Source organism: Scardinius erythrophthalmus (assembly GCF_964197995.2).
Source record: "Scardinius erythrophthalmus genome assembly, chromosome: 22".
NCBI lineage: Eukaryota > Metazoa > Chordata > Actinopteri > Cypriniformes > Leuciscidae > Scardinius > Scardinius erythrophthalmus.
The window spans coordinates 25842138-25861959 of record NC_138242.1 but is presented as its reverse complement, the minus strand read 5'-3'; the positions used below and the strand labels follow the sequence as shown (position 1 = coordinate 25861959).

The 19822-nt window shown below is 36.8% G+C and overlaps 1 protein-coding gene across 1 annotated transcript in view; it reads left to right on the top strand.

Moving 5' to 3' along the window:
• Positions 1–19822, top strand: part of vav3 (vav guanine nucleotide exchange factor 3) — a 62029-nt gene that overhangs the window by 9442 nt on the left and 32765 nt on the right. Inside the window, exons 2-4 of the mRNA XM_081352211.1 lie at positions 2576–2692; positions 19326–19384; positions 19511–19576. Coding sequence (XP_081208337.1) covers positions 2576–2692; positions 19326–19384; positions 19511–19576 — 242 coding nt within the window. The remainder of the gene's footprint in view (positions 1–2575; positions 2693–19325; positions 19385–19510; positions 19577–19822) is intronic.

Below are 19822 nucleotides of genomic sequence, written 5' to 3'. Positions count from 1 at the left end.
CTGACTGTGCAGTAGTAGATGGAAGAGCAGTTTTCCACCAGGATAGATTTAAAAGCCATGTTTGGTTGAGCAGGACGGGTCCGAGGCAGCTGTAATGCAGAAAACAGCGCTGAAAGTGTCTAGGCACATCATGTGTTAAATGTTTGTCTTTATTTTACTCTCGCTCTCTTTTCCTCTTCCTCTCTGTTTCTATCTAGCTTCCTTCAGACCCTGCAGGACTCCTAAAGACTTCAGGGCAACCACGAGATGTGCCTTTCTGATAATGTGTTGAAACCAAACAAGTGTAAACAGTCAAATAGATTTGCTCGCTGAACACTTGCTTGTCTTATCTGTGCATAAGTGCAGCCCTAGGCCTTTGGTTAAGTCATCTGTAGAGGGGGAATGGGAACTGAGAGGCGGTGCATGTGTCGCTCGCTTTTGATCTGCAAGCTTCTCGCAGATAAGACTTATTAGTTTGTATGCAAGAAAAAGCTTTCCCTAAGAATTTTTCCAGACTGATGTTTTCTGCGCATTAAATGCCAGAGGTTGAGGGTTGAGCGTCCTTCCTCTCAGAGGTTATAGTTTTACATAGTAATGTGAGCACTTTGTGTTTCAAGAAATCACAGGTGTAGCTGCCGCACAAAACATAGAGACTCTTGATGTATTCACTTCCTCTTGTTGCTTAAGATAGAAACTTGGCATTGAAGCAAGATGTCAAACTCTTTTACAAGAGCTTGACAGGCGACGCACGGCCAACGACAGATGCCGGGTGAAAATCTAACTGGTAGAAACAGACACATTCTTGTGAACATGCCCAGCGAGAGGTTAAAGGTGCTGATCTGCAGACCATGACAGGACATCCATTAAGATTACAATCAGTGTTTTCTGGGTTATTGTGAGAACACATTGCTGCACTGTTGATGAAAATTTCCTGTGTCTGATGTCACAGGCATTTTGCATACACTGGGAAAGGAAATTACAGATCATAAATTTACAAAACTGTAAAACGAACTTTTTTTGTGCAATATGTGTGTACTAACTACTGTACCGATTAGTGTGTTGATTTATTAATAAACAAACAAAACTATAATTTTTTTTTAAATTATGTATTAAAATTTCATTAAAACGATGAATTGTTTCTTTTGGTAACACTACAATAAGGTTCCATTGGTTTATATTAATGTATTATCTAACGAACAATGAGCAATAGATACGTTACAGTATTTATTACTCTTTGTTAGTTAATAAAAACAGTTAAGTAAATAAAGTTAGTTGATTATATACAACTGTTCATTGGTAGTTCATGTTAGCTCAGGTCCATTCAATTATATTAACAGATACATCATTTGATTTTAAGAATTTATTAGTAAATGTTGAAATTAACATGAACTGAGATTAAGAAATGCTTTAGAAGTATTCATTGTTAGTTCGTGTAGTTAACTAATGATAACATATGGAACCTTATTGTAAAGTGTTACCTTTCGTTTTTTAATTAATGTTTTATTAATACTTCAAAAATATACATTTTATTATTGTTTTTAATAATACATATAACATTAATAAGGGATCATTTAAATAAATCATTATTAGTTAAAAATAATAACTAGTAAGCAGGTGTGGGTAGTATCCGATGGTTAGTATTTTATCTTTTAACTACGTTTTTTTTTTAATGCAATAATGAACATGACAGTATTGCTCACATAATGCAAAAAAAAATAAAAAAGACTGTAGACTTGTAAGCCAATACTTTCACTAGTAATACTGACTTATATAACATTACTGTAATATTTTTCACTCAAAAGACCACAAGAACTCAAATCTTTAGTATGATTCAGTGAATTAGCCAATGGTTTTTGATAGCTTGCAGTTACCGTGGAGTTTTGTGGTCAGACGATGAGAATCTGGATCTAGAGTTCTGATAAAGTATCCGTTTTGTAACAGAGCTGTGGTCATGAGTCAACACAGGTGTCAGCTTAATGCAACAGCTTGTGTTTGAGACTCATCTCATTTCACTTTATAAATGAATGTGTTTGGATGTTCGCCAGCCGTTTGCTGTTTGGTAAACTCATTAGTCATGATTCAGAGCAGGTATTAAATAAAATAAGTATGGAGAATAAAAAAAAAAACTAACTGTGGTTAGTCTTGTTCTCCAATGTGGTTTTGTAGTTATAGTTCTCATATGCCTTCATTTTTAATTGAATTTAGGAATGTTTGACAAAAATATGACTGACTTTTATTTTGATGTATGTAGTTTTAAATAAAACTAATGTTTTTTTATATAAATATGAATAGGATGTAGAATATTTAAAATGGCATAGTTTAAAATATATTTGTTATGACAGGCTATGATCATGTAAATGCATATATATATATACATTAAAATGTTCATTAACAATATACTATCTTCAAATAATATTTTGTTAGATTAAGTTCATAATTCATTTGAAATAAAAATATAGTTAGAACAGGCTTGTAAAAAAGGCACTTCATCAGATGTTGATGCAAAATGATACTTCAAAACCAATATTAACATTAAGGTAATTTAAATATTAAATATTCCTCTTTAATATAACATATGCCTTTCATTTCTGTCTAGTTTCTCTGCTTGAAGAACATCAGGACATTTTTGCACGCCTGCTCAGAGATATTCGGGATGAAGAAGAGCGAGCTGTTTGAGGCTTTCGATTTGTTCGACGTTCGAGATTTCGGAAAGGTAAGATACAAATTCACTTTCAAATCTCTTGTTTGAAACACGTAGTCACACAATCATTCTGCACTCGTCCCACAATGCACTGACATATTTGCCTGTTCTGTTTCCAAGCATCATCAAAGTGGCATGATTTAGATTTTTCTTGTGCGACAGTCATCCGTCACAGTTTATGGTATAGCTTCAGCCTCGGCCACAGATGTGGTAAAGACAGCAGGGTTGTGTTTGATTTTCCTGACGTTAGCCTGTGCGTTGGCTGAGTTTTTTGTGGTGTTGTCTCAGTTGATTACGTTCCGAGATGCTGGGCTATTGGCTGTCTGCTGGAATAAATAGAGTGTCTGCGTCTCATCCTGCTTCTTATTTAGTCCACTCTTCAGTATGTTAAATTAAAGATCAGTGAATGATGGCAGGGGATGTGGCATGATTGTCTTGATGTATTACATCTTCAGATTAGTTTGCATGCTTGTTGGACTGACTGTATGCATGCATAACCGTGTTCTAGTTTTAACTGTGCATTATTACTGTGTATTAGTGAGCATATTGGCCCTGGCAGATGTTTTGCCCTAAGCATGTTACTGCACTGATCAATATAGTCAAGAGCCCCTAAACCCCAAAGGGTCTCCTAATGCAAACTCAGCGATCTCTTAGTTCTCTCTCACCTGCTGTGAAACGTGAGCAGCAGACTTTAAATGAGTGTTGTCTGATATTAAGAGTAATATTTCTCCTCAGGGAAGTAAACATGTAAACAGCATGCCGTCAGTTATACTGTAGCTGGTTTTGATATGGATTTAGTTAAAGGTTAAAGTTTTTTAGTTTTTAGTATGAATATGTTAGCCTTAAGGTTATGAATAAGCTGGTGCGTTGCAGAACAATGACAAAATTTGCATTTAGGAGATATAAGCATTCAAAACTTATAGTGTTTCACTTCCGCTAAAATGGATCACGGGTTTTTATGACATCACCGCGGTCCAATCAAATGCTCTCTAGAATCTAAAGCGTCCCTCCCCCTGTGCTATATACCACCTGGCCAAAGCGACCGGTGTTGACATGTCACGGAGCAGTATGGGTTGGAGACGTGTGTTCGGTTCGCTTGTACGATGGTTAAGATTGAAATGGCTAGAATTTATTCACACCTCTACTATTGAATCCAATCAATCATCAAGTACGAATTTAAGTCTGTGGGGTAAACTAAACGCTATTGGCTATTTGAAAAGGGTATTCAATATGTCTTGTCTTAGCTTCCTGTTTCAGTGGAAATTACGTCAATGGATCATACAAAGCTGCGCGTTCCAAGACACTTCAGTGGGCCTTTAAATAAGATGGAAATGGACAAAACTAACCTTTATTTATTCAATAAAAACAAATCATCGTGCTTTTGTAAAATAAAGAAAACAAACAGGATGCCACTTTCTGCCGTCCTGGTTTCCTTTCAGTGAAGCTTGTGGAGCGCGTCACAAAAATAAATCGAAACTCAGCATATAGGCTACTAGCAAGCTCTTGCGTGCCATCTGAGCTCTTGTTTTGGGTTGGTGCATAGATTGTCTCTTCCTCTTCTGTTCTTTTTTCTGTTATGGTGGTTAGCAAGCAGCGTTGCATTACCTCGCGCGCCCCCTTCTGGATTGGAGTGTTGATCGCCTGTGACTGACTGTATTCTTCGTCTGACTGCATGCACCGAACCATGACGTCCGTACCGTGACGGTTCGGGATGAACGTGTACCGTTACACCCCTAATATATATATATATATATATATATATATATATATATATATATATAGGGGTGTGGCAGTTAGTATATAACCGTGAGACCGACGGTTATAGTTGAACACCGTCATTAGATCTCTATAACCGCCAAAACCGTGTTATTAAAATATTTTTTACAAATATTTTTTATCATAGAGAATATTTAAACACTAATTAAAAACAATTGTTAACAGTCTGTGTCATTAATGGTCTATGTCGTTTCCAACTGTATTTGATTCTTTGCCAAGTACCAACGCAAGTTTTGTTATGTAAATAGTCAGACATGATTTTTACCACTTCATTAGTATTTCTTTGTAGAAAGCCTTTTTTTAAAACGAATTTCGTTTTGTATAAATTGTATATTAATTTTAATAAATGTTTCATCAACCAATTGCATGTATTTAATAAATAAAAAGCAAATATAGTAGACAATATAATAACCGTGACATTGAGGCGCCAGCGCGCCGCGTTCACTTGCATTGCATTGTGAACTAGAGCGCATCTCATCGTAAATGAATGAAACTCAGCGTAGGCCTATGCCTCATACATTAGCATTAAATATCTTTGCTGCATCCTTTCTAGAACAGACAAGGGCTTTCTTGCGGCTCTCATCAGCAGAGCATTGCATCGTCCATAGACCGCAAAACAATCAGCGGATGGCGGGCGGGTGCGGCTTTGAAATTTGGTCAAAAAACGTTGGTGCGGATGATGAGTTTTGTGATGCGGTTGCGGATGAAATAATACCCCATCCGCGTATCTCTATCGATAACAACATTGAACACTACACAAATAATAATTTTTTTATTTTTTTTATTTAGGTGATCAAATAGCTAATCGTCTGCTCGTTTTTTCAAACTAAGTTGTCCAATAACAGACGAACGTCGCAATGCCCCCCCGACGACGGTTATGTTACGAACCGTCACATTTGACTCACGTCATAACCGTCATCACCAATTCTGAAACCGGAAATATTTAGGCTATATATATATATAGCCTAAATATATATTGTTGGTGCGATAATCTTTTGAAAGTGCTATACAATGCAACCCTTGCTGCATCCGGACTCATTGCAGAAAGCTAATTTAAGTGAACGTCGATCATTTGAGATGTTACACCTCCCCATTTATCCTAGTATGCTTTAAAAATCGATATGGCTTCAAAGTCAAACTAAATGTTTCCAAAAGCTTTTTGCAAAGCTGTAGTTAGAGCTAATGTGTCTTTTGGCAAAGAAATATTGTTTGTCTTTGTTGTGCATGCAAGGGGCTCATGTACACTTGACCCTGCTTTTCAATGTTAAGACGGTTTGACACCATTTAGTTCACTATCAGACATGTACAGTAGTAGAGCTTATGTCATCTGATCTTGTCCACAGCAGCATCCCATACATGCACATCTGTTCTCTTATCTCATATTGTCTCTGTGTATGCATTCATTAGCACAGAAGGGGAAAAGTCTTCACACACACATTTAGACACTCTGTAAGACATCACCAATTTTTTCCACACGACTGACAAAACATCTGTCTCATTCTTCTGACACTCGCTCTGGGCAAATCTGCCAACACTTGTTTTATCACAAGTGTAGCACAAATATTGTCGGAAATGAAGTTTGGAATAAAGTAACATAGATATAGTAGGTCACTGTAAAATAGCTTCTAAAATTACAGAAATAAAAAGGTTAAAAAATAAATATATTTATTCATTGACATTTTTAATGTATTTTTCATCAAATGTGTTTGTAAATATATTTTAATTTATAAATTAAAATACATATATTAGCCTATGTATTAATTAAATGAGTAAATACTGTAAGGAAATGGTTTATCACAGTAAGCAAGCAGCAGTTTTATTAAATCTGTATCATGTTTGAATGAGCGAATTAGAATGTTCACTGAAATTTAAATAGATCTCCACTTAAAATTCTCTAACATTTTTTTGTTTTCTTTTAAATCTAATTTTTTTTCATCTTTGTGCTGTCGGGGTTGCCTGGTGTGATGACGTGTTTTCTCACTGACTGATAGATCGTAGCGATTGATCTCCAGTAATAAGCTTTTGCGCTGCAGGGCTGTAAGCTTGATCGATGTTTGTCTGTATGTTTAGAGCCACAGTGACAGCTCAACTAAACTCCTCCTTTCTCATTTATCCATCTGTCTCATCTTTTCATCCACTGATTCTTATCCTCCAATCAGAGCAGAAACGTAATCTCTCTTTGCTAAATGGCTAATTAGGACTTATTATTTCAATGATATGAAATGGATTTGTTGCAAGTACTATTTAGCAGGTGCATTTCATGGAAAGTCCCCCTGGAGCATCATGGGGAAAAATTGACCTTATTTTTTTAATACATGCTATTTTTTATTATTGTGAACAATTCACTAAACCCATCTTTTGTTTTCTCTTTAAATGTTCTATTGCACACAGAAATTCTAATGCTACTGTTTTTTACAGTAGTTTTTATTAAAATTTTTTTTTTTGCATTTTATTATTATTATTTTTAAATAGTCCTATTGAAGTTTTTTAAAAAGGTATTTACTTTTACTTTTATTTCAGATTAAGTTTTAGTCATTTTAGTGCTTAACCAGTTATTTGCCAATGTAACATTTATCATTTTTCTTCTAGTATTTATACTTTCTTCTAGTATTTATATTTTATTTTATTTCAGCTTTATTTCAATGAACAAAAATTACCTTAATAGTTTTAGTATTACTTAATAACCCTAATATTATATTACCCATATTACATAATAACCCTAAATGCAACCCATGGTGACTTTAGCTATTTTGCTGCTACTGCTACCATGTATTTAGCTCAGAAAAGTTAGAACATTTGTGTGTGTTTTTTCCATGAAGAAAATCATTTGGAGTCTTAAACAAGCAGCTGTTTTAGACACTTACATTTGATGTCATAACTGAGAACTTTCCTTATAAGCTTTATGTGACATATCCCATGATGTTATTGAAACATCAGTCATGTGATCCCATCATCAGCACTTCTGTTCTATTCTGAGCCACATGCTGCTGACAAATGAATGGAAATAAGTTCAAATACGACGTATTTGCTTCTGCATTTTCAGTGTACACAGCCTGACTTTGCAAGTTGGAACCGATGAGTACAGATGGGTGAAGTTCTCCTTAATTTCAGTTAGTTCGGTGAACCTTGCACTGAAGTGGTGAAGTCACAGAATTTCCTGAGGAATCGTGTTGAAATTAGTCTCCAGTAAATCTCGTGTGTTCTTGTAAATGTCGTTTCTCAAACTGTCACTGTTGCTGATTGATCAGATCTGTTTGCACATATGTCGAATGCTTGTGGGCTTTGGAGGAGATAGAACAAGAACAGAAGACAAGAAAACCACTCATGCTTTAGAAATGTAACAAATGTAGAGTAAGAGACAAAGTGAGCATCTGTGCTGCTATTGGATTTCCATAGTTAAATATATCACTGCCACCAAGTAGAAAAACTTGCTATAATCAATAGCTGCTCTCACTTTGCCAGCTTGCCTCTCTCTTTATTTGTCTCAGTCTTTACTACTTTTACTATATTATGGACATTGAATGAACAAGTAAGCCTATAAATATGCAGACGTATACTCCTGAGGGTGAAGTGCCCTTCAAGGCTCTTGTTCATGAGCGGATGTGTGGAGCTTATTGAGTATCGAGTGACAAGGTTTTTCAATAATGGATGCAGAGTGGTTGTTGTTGCAGAAAATCATTTGAGGGGGTTCGTGGTGGCCGGTCTGTAAAAACCTAGTGAGCTGCCTGCCTAGACAGCATGTTTAGGCTACATAGGCACATTTTTGATGTTTAGGATGCTCCAAAAATTGAAAATGTCCTTGCTGTGGAAAAACCTGAGAGAAATGGAGATTATATTATATTTCATTCAATGCTGATAAGTATAAAAAAACTTGTTCCATCTAATTAAAACAGACTAATACAGTTTAGAGTAACATATTAGCGTAGCGACATATGCTAACAACAAGCAGTATTTTAAATAGGTGTTATTCAAGCCATGTAATCTCATTATAGAATGTAAGACACGTTACGCTGAATGATAGTATCCAGGAATCATCGTTTTGTTGAGTGTTAGAAGCAGTTCAGGCCTGAGGGCTACAACGTTGGGATGTGAACTACAGCACCTGACATCTGCTATTAGTCAAGAGTGTGTGGTGAAGTGTTAGGCTCTCAGAATGAGAACACACACCACACACATATGGAGGCGTGTGTGTCAAGTGCTCTGATCGTCCTCGAGGACACGCATTGATGATACCCATGCTCTCTCTGAACTGAGCACAGGCGAATTCTATCAGTTTTCCAATTTCTCTAGCTATGTTATTATATTGTATCTCTTATTGAGATCCCATAAGGCATTACTTGTTGTTGTACTTGTTGGCTAGTTGTATACCTGCGTGACGTGTGCGCACTTATGTATGCAGCAGATTTAAATGTCAGGAGTCGATGATTAGATGCAGGGGTTTCATCAGGCTTCTGGCAGAAGGGTTGCGTGTGTCTCTCTCTCTCTCTCTCTCTCTGTGTGTCTGTCTGTCTGTGTTTCTGTCTGCTTGGCTGTCTAACTCCAGTCACAGAGTCACATGCCCTCGAGCAGAAAGCTGTAAACTGCTGGAAAGCATTCACACTTCCTCTTTCCTGACTCGTCGACCTCTTGTTACTACGTGGCGTTCCCTGAAGGTTGAGTTGCGAGCTTACTCACGCTTCCTGTGCTCGACTCATGGGGCCCCACGACGAAGGGGGATGGGGTGTGTGTTTAGACGAAGTGTGTGTGTAGACACCAAACCCTTCCTGAGATCAAGACCCTTGAACACATCTGAAGTCATTGGGAGAACTGGGCTCTCAAAAAAATTACATTAGGTTACTGTCACTTTGCAACATGCTAACAGTCTGTCCTAATGCTGCTTTTTTGTTTGAAATTGGTCATATTTGAGGTTCAATTACAGCAAAAATTGATTAGGATCAGGGTTATTAGTAAACTAAAACTAAAACCATTAAAAAATGATAACTGAAATTAAATAAACATTAACTGAAATAAAATGACAAAATAAAATAAAACAATAAAATAAATGTATTTTATTTCAGCTAGTTGCCAAAGCAACGTTTACATTTTTTATTTAGTTTAACTTGATGTAATAAAAACTAAAATAAAAAATACTAAAAACGTAGACACATGAAAAAACAAAACAAAAAAACCTAAAACTACAACTAAAATGAAAATAAAATGTAAATTACAAGTAATAATAATAATAAAAATTATAATAGTATCTCTCTGATACTAAATAACACTGGTTAGGATATAGGCATATAAGCTTTTATGTATAGATCATTGTTCCATGTCATATTTTAAGAGGAACTATCTAAATTATCATATATTTCCTGAAATGTATTGAAAAATCAGAACAATTGCTAAAGCTGCTTGCTTCCTCTACAGTGTTTCTCACTGAGAAGATGAAAGGCAGGTGTGTGTTTTGGTGTGCATGGTTCCTTGCTGTGGTCAGTGCCATCACAGATGGGGCTTTTTGCAGAGCACGTTTAACCCTTCCATCATAACCACTAAGGGTCCTGTGTAAAGAACTGCAAACATCAAACACTCTGAACCACCTCAGTGTCCTATTTACACATCATGTTCAAGCTGCATATCTCTGCAAAGTGGGCTGCAAAGACGGATTTTTTCAGTCTGTAGTGGGCGCTTGGTGCGAAAACACAAAAGCCGAATCGCGCTTGAATCCGTTATAAGCTGTTTGATCCTTGGAAGCGTGGCATTGCGAGGCTTTATACTGAAGGTGTCATTTTTAAAGCCAATTAGAGATATTTTTGCTTGCAGATTTGAGATTTTTTTGATTCCAGCGCACCCTCAAGCCATCTGTTTGGATCCCAGTCAGCTCCAGCGAAGCTCAAAACCGTGTGCTTTAGAAAAGATGTCCTTCCAAGGCCTTCACTGAGACTTTCAGGGTCTTAAGCACTCGACTGAAATGCAGCCAGGAACAGATTTTTAGGAACTGTTTTGAGTCCACTGTACATGGATGATAATACATACACGCAATATTTTAGCATAACTTCATCATAAAAATGTCACAGAGGGAACTTCAGCCAGACAGTATTGTTTATGTGTTGAGGGGCAGGACATAACCGTAATGTAGTTGCCGGTAAGATTTAATAAAATATACACTATAGTGTAAATTACAAGAAATAGTAAAATCAACTTTCAGTCAAATATTGTTTCTGCAGGTTACATCAGTACGTTAGTAGTTGGCGACAAGTCTTTCTGAGTGACTCATTGAATCTGACTCAGATTTTTCAAAACACTGATTCATTCAGGATCGGAAAGTTATTGAATGATTCATTCAACCGATTTGTAAAAAACGGCGATTCATTCAGGATCGAAACTAGTTATAAATGAGTAGGCTAAGTGAATCATTTATTCAACCAATCATTCATAAATATTCAATTATATCAACTGCATATAAAACATGCTTATTATTCGAGGGATAGATGTCAGTCAGCGACTGTGGACCAGTAATTCACACTGGTTGAAGAAGTTTAGAACTAATGTTTATTGAAAGCAGTGATGCCATAAAAACAGAAGTGAAAACATGACAGATTGTACACCACTGTTATGATTCCATCTCGTCATCACGATATTCACTTCAAATTCCACTTGCTCTGCATACTTAAAAAATGGTCCTATTTTGTTCCTGAAGGATGATGCCTCAGAGCTGTGTGGGCAGTGTGTGGGTGCGGGAGAAGCTGTGTGGAGTTTCATTTGGTTGTGAAACAGAAATGCAGAAAATGCTGTTGATTGGTCATCATTTTCATTTTATGATGAAGATCTTGGGTTCATGTGTTCATGTGTCTCATATAATTGTGTGCTGTTTAAATTAGATTTATTCACATTACAAGGAAATTATAAATTTTCATAAAAAGAAAGAAAGCAATGAGCTGAGATCATTATGTAGGTCATAATAGCAGCTGTTTCCTCTCGAGTCGGATCCACCTGGCTCAGATCAGTGTTAGCGCTGAGGTTTTCAGCGAAATATTACTCAGGACTTGTTGTGAATATGTTGCCACGTGAGCACCGCTTCTGTCTGTGCAGTGTTGTTTTCACCTCCTAGAACATTGGCGTAGAGCTTAGGATGGACTTGCCAAAAATGGTGATATTGCAAACACAGTTGCAAAGGCCAGAAAGTAAATTTCATCCTGTTCATGAAGTTTATGTGTTTGTCCTGCTAAAGAATCGATCTGCAGATGTTCTATTCTGAACTGTTGGGTATAGTATCAGTATGAAAAAGCAGACAAACAACCGTTTTTATTTCTTCTGTGGAACAAAAAGTAAAAAAAAAAAGACTGTTAAGCTGTTAAAGACTGTTAAGTTCCAAAAATGACAAAAACAAACCAAAAAGTCTGGATAGAAGTAGTCTACATGATTTGAATGAAAAAAATCTAAAGATATTATTCACCAATAATCTTCCCCTTCAGTGACCTATCAGTCAGATTTGTGAATCATTTGTTCAGTCCAATGTCTGAACTGGATCAACTGGTTCACTGAAAAAAAAAAAAGGTTCAAAAGAAGCCAGTTTCATACTTCCCTACTATATAGTAGGTGAAAAACAGAATGTGAAAAAAGAAGTATGTCTGAATTCACAGTACTCATAAAAGAATAGGAAAAAAAGTACCTGGTGAGATACTGAAGTGTGCATACACACGATGGACACTTTACTGTCCCATGAGGCCACGGGAGAGGATTTGTGAATGGCAGTGAAGCGACGCAACTGATGCTGGTACAGTATGTCTCATGATAATGTCAACATGTTGTACATACAGATTACATTCATTTTACACACACATACTATATTCAAAATAAATACCTACTCAAGAGAGTATGCAATTTCAGATGCAGCCAGTGAGTTAAACTAAAGACTATAGAATTACACAAGACACGTCTCTCAAATTGTTTTGAATGGGGAACGCCAGAGAATGTCTAATAGGAAGAGAATTGGCACTCTCTGGTTACTTCCGGTTTCTGGACTGGCTGCAGTAACACGTCTCTGTCCATGCGGGGGCGCTCGCAGGCGAGTGCAGAATGAATGGAGGTCTATGGAGATATACCCATCAAAATCCACTTTTCTCAGGATATAATTTTTTGTCTAGTAATTTGAATGTTGTATTCGAAAGGAGATGCAAATAAATTACACACTGCTGGGTGTTAGATTTTTTAGAGTCACTTATTTGCTTTAAAAAGTCTTTTAAAATGTCAATGACGTCATACACATAGTACGACCAGAGATACTGCTTTACGGCAGTCCTTCAGTCACACTGGTGCGTTCACGCTCTGCACTTTCTTTTCTCTTGAGGCATCGACAACACAGCTGACACAGGCAAACACACGTGCTAGAAGAGTTTTTGTTTTGTTTGTTTCTGGTCCCGCTTCGGATGCCACATTGCCATCAAGCGTTATCTCTGGTCGTAATCAGTCCTTCACTGACCAATCAGCGTTTATTAGCAGAATGCTTGCGTGTTATGGGCAACAACAACTCAACCTGTAAGAAATCGAAAGGGCTTAAGTACTCGTTCATTCATCTTTCGACCTATAACCCATGTTGAACTTGCAAAACCTACAATAAATTCTGAGATTTCTCAACGGCAATCGGGTGAAAGAGACACATTTAGCCGCCTATAGCCCCATAGACTCCCATTCAGTCTGCACTCGCCCGCGATCACCTCCAGTGGAATTCTAATGGAACTGCAACCAAGATCGATACAATGGGGCTAATAGGAAGTGCCAAGGCTCTCCGTAGACGGGCTCTGGCAACGCTCAATATGGCGGAATAAGTCCTGCCTTCTAAATAAGAGCCAATCACAGATTGGTAAACTCATCACGTCACTGCAGCTGCCATTAAAATCTCCGGAGTCATTAGCTTAAAGGAGAACTCCGGTCAATTTTAACATTGAGCTCATTTTTCGTACGTCACAACGCTTGTGCACATAGCCCATTGACAGCACTCCAAATGTACAATAAAATGAGCTCAATGTTAAAATTGACCGGAGTTCTCCTTTAATCCAGCCTGAAAAATTCAGTTTTCTGTCATGAATTGAGATTTTAGAAACAAAATTTATGAGACAGTTGTTGTCAGATTTCATCTGTGATTTCAAATATGAAATTGAATTGTAGCATGGCGAACAGTTTTGGAGAATTTGATGTTTCCCCATTCAAAAAGATAGGAGCTGCACTTGTCTTGCACGCCCGAGAGGCGTTTCAAAGATGGCTGCAGTGCAGAGTGAAATGACTTGTCTTAAAGGGACTTTGGTTAAACTCTAGTTTGTGAACAAATCAGTCAGATATGTCAATCATTTGTTCAGTCCAATGTGTGAATTGGATCAACTGGTTCAACATATGATAGCTGAATCTGTTTATGGTCTGAAGAGCTACACATGAAAGAGTTAAACAAATGAGTGTTTTTAAATATGCATATGGAAGCTGTTCATTTTAAGTCATCTCATTCTGGCTGATCATGTCATTCTTCAGGTTAAAACATCTGTAAGTGTATTCTACTTTCATCTCTGTGGTTTTATTTATTAGGCAGTGTTGTACTGTTTCTGAGCTCTGCTTTAATTATAGGGAACATCCATAAAAGCACAGATGAGTAAAATGAATAATTCATCTGCATAAAAATGAAAAAATGTAACTGAATTAAAAATTCACTTCATTGTCATGTTAGATACGACCTTGCCAGTCGTGGGACCCATTAAACAGCTTCTGTACCAATGTCAGTCACATGTCCTCTGAGATCTGTGAATGACATTATATTAAGCTCCAGTGATCCATAATCACTGATCTGGAATCTGAAAGTAAGGAGCGCTTCAGGAACGTGCCTGCTGGAAAGCCACAAAGAGGGAGAGATAAGAGAGTGGATATAAATGTCTACTAGCCGTAATGGTCTTTACGAGACAACGCTTGTCTGCTTTTAGACAGAGGCACAGAAATAGACCACACAGGCTTCTGGGGGATTTTGATGTCTGATTGAGGCTCATAATTAAACATTCACTCTTACCGAGTACAAAATTACAGTACAGCGTTATTATGGAGAATATCAACAGGGATCAGACAGAGATGTTTTTACAGCAGTTTTGGAGACTAGTTTAAAATATGCATGTTAACTTTCTCTGTGGCCTGTGTATTATGTGGAAGCTTTAATACATCATTTTACATCATTAATACAATCATTTTATGTACTGTAAATGAATACAAACACAAAGTACTAACAACAAGACTAAGTTGTCATATTTATGGTCATAATTTATGGTGTTGGTTATTGAAGTGTGAAAGTATTGGACTGGATTATGAAATCAGATACCTGTTCTGTAACATGGTGAATGTAGAAACTATTTATTTTAATGTAAATATTAATGAGGAAAAGCACAGAATATATCATATATAACATTTCAAGCCTCTGTGAAGTCACAATAACTGCAAAATCCAAGAGTGATTCAAATAATTATGCTTATAAAAATGCATTCTGTAAATGAGGCTAATCATATAAAACTACATCACAAACTGTAAACAGACAGAACATCCTTATGCAGGTCTCTTTCTTTTAGTCTTTTATTTATTGCAAATAAACACGTTTGTCTGTTTGTATATTAATTGTATCACTGTTCTGTTGTAAGTAAAGCATCCACAGTTTTATGCTCACTCAAATGCCCATGTGTGGATGCTTCTTATGCTTTATAGCTATAAGAAGTTAAACTTTTGTAATATTTGCATATTATTTGAATGTCTAGTAAATATGAAACCGTTTGTACTTGTGAATCCGGTGTGTGCGTGTACACCTGCGTTGGTATGCGTGTATTTGAATAGATCTTGCCAAAGACCTTGTATGTGCACTGTTGATGCCATCTATCTGATTTATCTGTGTCATGCTCTGTACTCGAGACATTAAAGGACAGCGGATAGATTGAGACAGATAAAGACAAGATGAGATAGACAGGAAGCATGCTTGCAGTTTGATGATAGATGGGAGATGATATGGGTGGCACTTTCCACTAATAGGGTAAAATTTGCATTTGAAATGAAAAACTAGCTAGTTTTAAACATACTAACTTTGTTTTAAATAGATGTTTATTTAATTTTTTTAAATAGCAGTCACACAAATCAAACTGTATTTAGACATGTCCCGAATAATGTCCTAATATAATAGCATAACATTTAGACTTTCTAATGTGGACAATCCACGTTTTCTGAAGGTTAAGCACCTCCTTTCATGGAAAAAGAGGCTGACGTATGTAAGTTTTAATCAGATGGATCTCCCTGAAGTCCCTGGTGCCGGTGATTCTACAGCAGAGACTGTATTTCCTTAATGTGCGTTAATTATAGTTGAAATGCTCTTAAACTTTCAGTCCACTTTGTTTAACTTGCATCAGCAAATCTGGCATTGTGAGGAAGATTTTCCAATAACTATTTTCCAACTACTATATATCAGTGGTGTTCTGAAATGAGGAGGCAAAGTCCTCACAGTTTTTTTTTTTTTTTTTTTTTTTTTTTTAATAAATCAAATGTAAATTCATGTCCCAGTTGCATAATGTCATCACATGTTCCATCAAAAAAGAGAAACCAAATTCAATTCTAAAATGTTCTGTTTATTAAAACCAAGTATAAATCTCATCAATTAGTATATAAATATATATAAATAAATGAATTACATATATAAAATATAATGCGTGTATAGATAATACAAATATTTGTTAACTATATTATCTTTATATTTATAACTAATTTTAATCTATGTTATTATATTATGTTATATATAGATAAATTATATTAGTTGTTTTGAGTCGTGAGCTGAGAAGTCAATGCCTTATTTTTTCTCATTTCACTGTTCTTGTGCAATTTTTATGTGTTAAATTATGAATAGGAGAAAGGCCACAATGTTTTTTGAGAATATGAAACTAGACTCGAGCAGATTCACTGAGCACACTTAAGAGTCATACCGAAATCTTATTGCTGTAACTTCAGTGAATATGCATCTACAAACCAACCTGCAAACTTTCATCTCTGCACACTTTTTTGGAGAAACAGAAACAATCTTCTTCAGAGACAAGCCTCTCAACATTCACAGAGAGAGAAACATTCCCATTGTTTTCGGAATCGGAGACAGTCTGAAGTCACGGATCCACCCAACTCACTTTTGCTGTGTTAACAGGGGGTCTTTGAAGCACGCTACCTGTTAGAGACGGTTTCCACACTTTCCTCTCCTTCAGCCTGTTATGTAAGCCCTTACGACGCAATCAGATCCTGGAAATAAAGGGGCTTTTCTTACTATGTTTTGTAAATCTTTTTCCAGTTGTCTTTAACTCTCAATGCGCCTTCCCTTTTCTAAATGCAATTTTCCCTAGAACACTTAGAAAGGTTTTAATTTTGTGTCATGTATAAAGAGCTCGGTGCTATTTTTGCAGTGATGAGACATGGCCTGATGGTCTATTACCTCTTGAAAGTGAAAGTAACCTTTGCTTAGTTTGCACTAGCTCCATTTTTGGTCTTCCTGTTCTGTGCTGTGCCGGTTTTCATGAGAGACATCCCTGTACAGAATGAACACTTGCACCTTTGAGATTTTCGTAGTGTACAGCTCCTCGTCTGAACAGGAAGCCAGACAAACCATTCGTCTCTTTTAACTGTTTTTTAATTTCCAGCGTTTGCATGTGTGTCTTTTATGAGCGCTGATGTGTCTGAATGTTTGAAAAGCATAAAACACTACATGTTTACTACCAAACTAGGTGGAACTTACTGTGACAGGCCTGAATACAAATCATGTAATTTCCGTTTGGAAGTGTTACAATATAGCGAGGTGGTGATATGAGGGTGGGAGGGTGGAAATCCCAGCTGAGATTTCCCAAACGCAGCGTGTGGTATAATAACCAACAGATAGACAGCCAGCTTCATACTCCGCCAACGTGTACTTTTGGGTTAGTGCGGTTACAGAAAATCAAGACATTTATCATTTAATTGTTCCAATCCTGTACGATTTTTACCCACGTAAACACAAAAAGAAATGTTAGACAGGATGTTCGTGCTGCTCTTTTTCATGCAATGAAACGAGGGGCTGTCATTCACCAAAAATAACAAGAAATCTCCATTAAATACCATAAAAGTATAGTCCGTATGACTTAAAAGCTATTGCATGATTTCAGAAGACTTGTGGACTTTTATGGTACTTTTTGAAATTTTTTTTAGCTTGAAAGTTTGGTCACCAACTCACCATTCACTTTCATTCTAAACAAAAGAACAGTTTCTGCATTCTGTTAAACTTCTCCTTTTGTGTTCCACTGAAGAAAGAACATCATACAGGTTTTGAACCTTTAAAAGACAATATCATTAAGTGCCGCCTTCTTAGCGTCTTCTTATGGGAACTCAGTGCTTACATCAAGGTTTTTAGGTTGCCCCCAAAAACCCAACACATTGATTCACAAAAGACCAAACAATGCAGATGAATTATTTCCCTTCAGCATGTCAGACTGGTTGCACATTAAATGCATTGTATCAGATCTCTTTGCAAGACTGAATCTTAGACAGGATGAGCATCTTTCTCTCAGTAAAAGCGGTCAGAGTAGTGTGCGTGGATTGACAGTTGCTTGACTCAGTGTGTGCTCTGTATTCATGATGTAATTCGGTTGTCATGCACACAGCAGTCCAGCTGACCTGATGTGATTGCAATTGATTTCTGAACACGTCTTTCCCAGACGCTACGGGTTCAGCTCAAACCACACATGTGCTCATCATAGATATGTAAATCTCCTTAAATACATCTGGAAATTATGCATTAGTTTTACTATTAATTAATTGTGCATATATTTGTTTGACCATGTTTATGTTTGTTTGCATTTGAATGGACTCCTGTGCAAAAATTGTTCATGGCCTGACTATAAAATCTGGCATTGATGTGTTGATTATTCATAAAGCTCTGTGGAAGATCGGAGAGGTGAACACTCTTGGTGAACGTGTAAAGATTATGATGAATCTTTCATACTTTTCATGTCAGAGGCTGATTGTGCACGGAAACCTTAACGGCATTGAAATGTTGATGCACACTGACCCCTACTGGTACTAATGTTGCGGTGCTGTTATTTCTGTTTTGAAGATTATGTGTTCTTTGTGGGTAACACTATCTTTCATAAAGAACATTTACAAACATATTTCATTATATAATACTTGACAGGGTTTTAATAATAATAAGGTTTTAAATAAAAGGCCTGTTCACATTAAAGCACACACACACACACACACACACACACACACACACACACACACACACACACACACACACACACACACACACACACTATCTTCATAAGGACTTTCATTGACACAATGCAATCTCTAGCCGCTTACCCTAACCTTACCCATCACAACTAAGTGCCGAACCCGAACCATTACCCTAAACCTACCCTTAACCTAATTATAACCTTATCCCTAAAACCAAGTATTGACCCTCAAACAGGCCTTTAAAGGGCTCTCAGAAAGTGAGGACCGGCCAAAATATCCTCACTTTACTCTCTTTGTCTTCACTCCAATGGTCTAAAACTCAAACTGGTCCTCACAAAGATAGTTGTACAAGTACACACACACACACACACACACACACACACACACACACACACACACACACACACACACACACACACACACACACACACACACACACACACACACACACACACACACACACACACACACACACACACACACACACACACACACACACACACACACACACAATGACCCCTAAACTTTCCTCTCTTGTAATAAAATAATTTAAGTTCAAATCAATAAAATAATTTAAGTTCAAATCAATACTTCATGTTTTTTAGGTAACAGTTATCTTTTTCTTGTATCTTTCTCTTAGGTTATGGACACACTGTCCAAACTCTCTCATACACACATTGCACAGCAGACTGGAATAAGGTACAGTACATTATAAAAAAAAGAAGAAATGAAAAATTCTATTTTACGAGTGCTGATGAAAATGCATATTTCTCTCTCTCTCTCTCTCTCTCTCTCTCTCTCTCTCTCTCTCTCTTTCTATTCTAGGCCATTTCCCACAGAAGAGAGTGTTGAGGATGAAGACATTTATAACCATCTAGAGGATCTGATAGAGTGAGTCATTTTTTTGCTTACATTGCTTGTCTTCCTCTGCAGAAACAAGATGATATTTTAACCTTCAGCTCACTGTACGGTATCGGTTAGGAGAGATATAGGAGCCTCAGGCTGGAGCACACAGGAGGTTAATGTTAATATGTTGAGTCATGGCATAATGTGTGCCACACACATACTGTACTCCTGTAGATATCTTGTAAAATATGACTTTTGCCATCTTTTATTAAGTGTTTTTAACACATAAAG